This window comes from Salvelinus sp. IW2-2015, unplaced genomic scaffold (genome assembly GCF_002910315.2).
Source record: "Salvelinus sp. IW2-2015 unplaced genomic scaffold, ASM291031v2 Un_scaffold1586, whole genome shotgun sequence".
Classification (NCBI taxonomy): Eukaryota; Metazoa; Chordata; class Actinopteri; order Salmoniformes; family Salmonidae; genus Salvelinus; species Salvelinus sp. IW2-2015.
In genome coordinates, this window is record NW_019943010.1 from 136,188 (window position 1) to 140,530 (window position 4,343).

Below are 4,343 nucleotides of genomic sequence, written 5' to 3' on the forward strand. Positions count from 1 at the left end.
CCACATATCTGCATTGTCAAAATGTCCCCATAGAAGTACCATGTAAAAGGTGTGTTAGTGTTACTACTGTGTTAGTGGGCTGATTGTTATTTTCTGATTCATGGAATAATCTCTAGAAGACTTCTCTCCTACAGTGCTGTAAACTGTATCCATGGCAACCCCAGAGAGAACCCTGAAGCTCCAAGGTTGGTGACCTGATACATCCTCTACAGTGTGATAAACAGTATCCGGGGGAACAGAATCTGATTGTTGCCTGCATCCCCTGTAAAGTTACACCATCCATCAACATTGTTTACAGCAACAGAGTAGAAGAGTTCCTTGAATTAGGAGGTATTTGTCCTTTAAGTTATGCCTTAAGGTATGTATTGAAAAACGTGGAAATATTCTGGGACTCTTCTTCCCACAACACACACACACACACACACACACACACACACACACACACACACACACACACACACACACACACACACACTTTGAATTAAACAGGTTTCTTGATTTCTGGGATGGGACAAAAACAACACTACTGTCCTGTGCTGTGAGGAAATGTGTTGCAGTGCATGGAAGGTTGTGAATATAGTGCGATATATGAATAATGTTGTGTTTGTATTACTTTTTGGGGACCCTGTTAGCAGGTTGAATATGGACCAGTCAAGTTAAGTAACACTTACCACACAATCGACTAAAAAAACTTAAAAAATCGATCCAGGTGTCTTTTGATATCTCTGAGATGAAAAAGGCACACAAAAATGTAAGACATTATTGACAGTTTCATTCAAATGGTTCTTTGTTTTAACTGGAATCCAAATGTAAAAAAATAATTGTGAGACGTGAGTATGAAGAATGAGACAGGAGAGACAGAGAATCAAAAAAAAAACCTGCCTGTCCTTTTTTTTCCATATCAAAAATCCTGTGGAGTAAAAAAAATATATGTTATTTTCCAAGTTATCCATGGTTCGTATCTATGTGTTAAGTTTAACAGAGTGAGAAATAACCCTCATAAAGTACAAGTCTGGTATTAACCATTCTATCAACTATGGAGTGTGACTTCACCCACATGTACATGCTTAAGCGCAATAAGGAGACATCATTTCTGAGAGCACCAATAAACAACCTGCATACAGTACCTGCACAAGGCGACTTCAAATCAATGTGAAAGTAACCGGTGCATTAAAACACTGAGACGAATGCAAACTATGATAGATAAACCCTACACATGCATTGAAATAAAGCAATACATCAAAGGACTTACCCAGGCCTACAATCCAACAAGAACGCATGAAGACAAACTCAAAGAATGACAAAAACGACTAAATATACACATGCTTTTTTAAAGGGAGCTAACATGGTGACCACTCCCTGGTTTTGCAAAATAAATGTACACATACTATGCATTCAGAAAGTATTCAGACCCTTAACCATTTTCCATATTTATCAAATTCTAAAATTGATAAATAAAAAATGCCCTCATCAATCTACACACAATACCCCATATAAAACAGCGAAAACAGGTTTAGAAATGTTTGCAAAATATAAAAAAATAAAAAAACAGAAATACCTTATTTACATAAGTATTCAGACCCTTTGCTATGAGACTCGAAATTGAGCTCAGGTGCATCCTGTTTCCATTGATCATCCTTGAGATGTTTCTACTACTTGATTGCTGTCCACCTGTGGTAAATTCAATTGATTGGACATGATTTGGAAGGCACACACCTGTCTATATACTGGAGTGTAAAAATCCCGAAGAGGTGCCCCAACCAGTGAGACAGACATAGGAGTGCAATGTAGGAGACTCGCTGAGAAGGAAAATCACACGGAAGCCAGTGATGGAAGTGGTATGAAGCATGAGAGTATGAGGTTCGAATGAGAGAAAGCTAATAGTTCAAGAGACCGAAGTTGAGTGTATTGTCGGTGGGGACTCAACCGAGAATAATAATATCTTGTCGTTAAAAGAAAGCGAGTGTTACCAGCAAACATTACGACATATGTCATTTCTCGCCCGTTTCCAATCTAGTGGAAAGATGCCTCCATAAAGAATCAGCAGTTTGGACCCTCTATCATTCATTATATGACATGAAATATTGGTTAATCGAGTGTATGTGCGGCTATTTAACCTCTAAGCAAGAGTCTGATATGAACACTAGGCTTGCGTGGAGGAGCGCTGGCCCGGCGCAAGACACATTAATGGAAGCAGAAGCTTATCGGGGCGGGAGAAGGCCCCTGGCGCATTTTGTGCATGAGGCGAGCGGCATAAAGCTTGGGGTGACCTCACCAAGAGATGACCGTCCAAATGAGAAACCTTCCACTTGTGCGTGAACGAGAGATGACGCTATCTCAAGGTAGAGTTCCTCTTGTGGAGATGGTTACAACTGAAGAGTGGTCTATCACACACTTAACAGCGCGACTCCTCTGAAGTCAGAGCACCATCTCACTCCAGCCACTCCACAATCAAGGCCTTTATGGTAGGGCAGCTTTAGAGCTGGCCGAAGAGCAGAAGGCGGCGACGTGTCCTTCATGTAACAAGGCACAGTGACAGCCGCTTGGAGTTGACAAAACGTGGGCTACCTAAAGGGTACCTCATCATACATCGTGCAGAAACACAGAGTTCTGGTCGTGGTCTATCTGGAGAAACCCAATGAATGTGATACTTTAAACTTGTCTCGCCTCGTGTGCATCTGCCGAAAGGCGGTGCGTTTTGCGAGGTAAACCTAGGCACCATCCCTAATGGGATGAAGCATGGTCGTGCGGCATCATGCTGAGGGATATGTTTTCAATCGTGAAAAAAGCAGGAGACGTAGTCAGGTCGATAGAGCTGTTTTAACAGCAGCGACTGCCTCCACAGTCCTCAAGCGTGTGCGAGGGACTTCTCGGATTCTTCCAAGACAGAAAGCGCAGAACCGTTTGGTTGTGAGAACCTACATGCTCCTTCAACCGCTAATAAAACAGCTGATCCTGCCTTGCCAAGCTGGCCTTTCCTCAAAATGTTTTATGACGTTTGAGCGCCGTTCATAACCCAAGAAGACTACAATGCGCCTATACATTCCCATCTGGCCGGAAGAGCTTCAAACAACGACAAAAACAACACTACTGTCCTGTGCTGTGAGGAAGCATGTGTGCAGTGCATGGAAGGTTGTGAATATAGTGCAGTATATGAATAATGTTGTGTTTGTATTACTTTGGGGACCCTGTTAGCAGGTTGAATATGGACCAGTCAAGTTAAGGTAACACTTACCACACAATCGACTAAAAAACTTSCTWAAAAAWTCGATCCAGGTGTCTTGTYGATATRCTGAGATGAAAAAGGCACACAAAAATGTAAGACATTATTGACAGTTTCATTCAAATGGTTCTTTGTTTTAACTGGAATCCAAATGTAAAAAAATAATTGTGAAGCAGTGAGTATGAAGAATGGAGACAGGAAGAGACAGAGAATCAAAAAAAAAACCTGCCTGTCCTTTTTTTCCATATCAAAAATCCTGTGGAGTAAAAAAAGTCATATGTTATTTTCCAAGTTGATCCATGGTTCTGTATCTTATGTGTTAAGTTTAACAGAGTGAGAAATAACCCATCATAAAGTACAAGTCTGTGTATTAACCATTCTATCAACTATGGAGTGTGACTTCACCCACATGTACATGCTTAAGCTGCAATAAGGAGACATCATTTCTGAGAGCACCAATAAACAACCTGCATACAGTACCTGCACAAGGCCGACTTCAAATCAATGTGAAAGTAACCGGTGCATTAAACAACTGATGACGAATGCAAACTATGATAGATAAATCCTACACATGCATTGAAATAAAAGCCATACATCAAAGGACTTACCCAGGCCTACAATCAACAAGAACGCATGAAGACAAACTCAAAGAATGACAAACGACTAAATATACACATGCTTTTTTAAAGGGAGCTAACATGCTGACCACTCCACTGGTTTTGCAAAATAAATGTACACATACTATGCATTCAGAAAGTATTCAGACCCTTAACCATTTTCCATATTCATATCTTATTCTAAAATTGATAAAATAAAAAAATGTCCTCATCAATCTACACACAATACCCCATAATAAAACAGCGAAAACAGGTTTAGAAATGTTTGCAAATATATAATAAAATAAAAAACAGAAATACCTTATTTACATAAGTATTCAGACCCTTTGCTATGAGACTCGAAATTGAGCTCAGGTGCATCCTGTTTCCATTGATCATCCTTGAGATGTTTCTACTACTTGATTGCTGTCCACCTGTGGTAAATTCAATTGATTGGACATGATTTGGGAAGGCACACACCTGTCTATATACGGTCCCACAGTTGACAGTGCATGTCAGAGCAA

The 4,343-nt window shown here is 40.3% G+C and overlaps 1 protein-coding gene across 1 annotated transcript in view; it reads right to left on the minus strand.

Moving 5' to 3' along the window:
* LOC112071332 (uncharacterized) overlaps positions 1-4,343 on the minus strand; it is a gene marked incomplete at its 5' end in the record, with an annotated part of 21,847 nt that overhangs the window by 10,881 nt on the left and 6,623 nt on the right. Inside the window, 2 exons of the mRNA XM_070439350.1 lie at positions 3,236-3,292; positions 3,453-3,479. Coding sequence (XP_070295451.1) covers positions 3,236-3,292; positions 3,453-3,479 — 84 coding nt within the window. The remainder of the gene's footprint in view (positions 1-3,235; positions 3,293-3,452; positions 3,480-4,343) is intronic.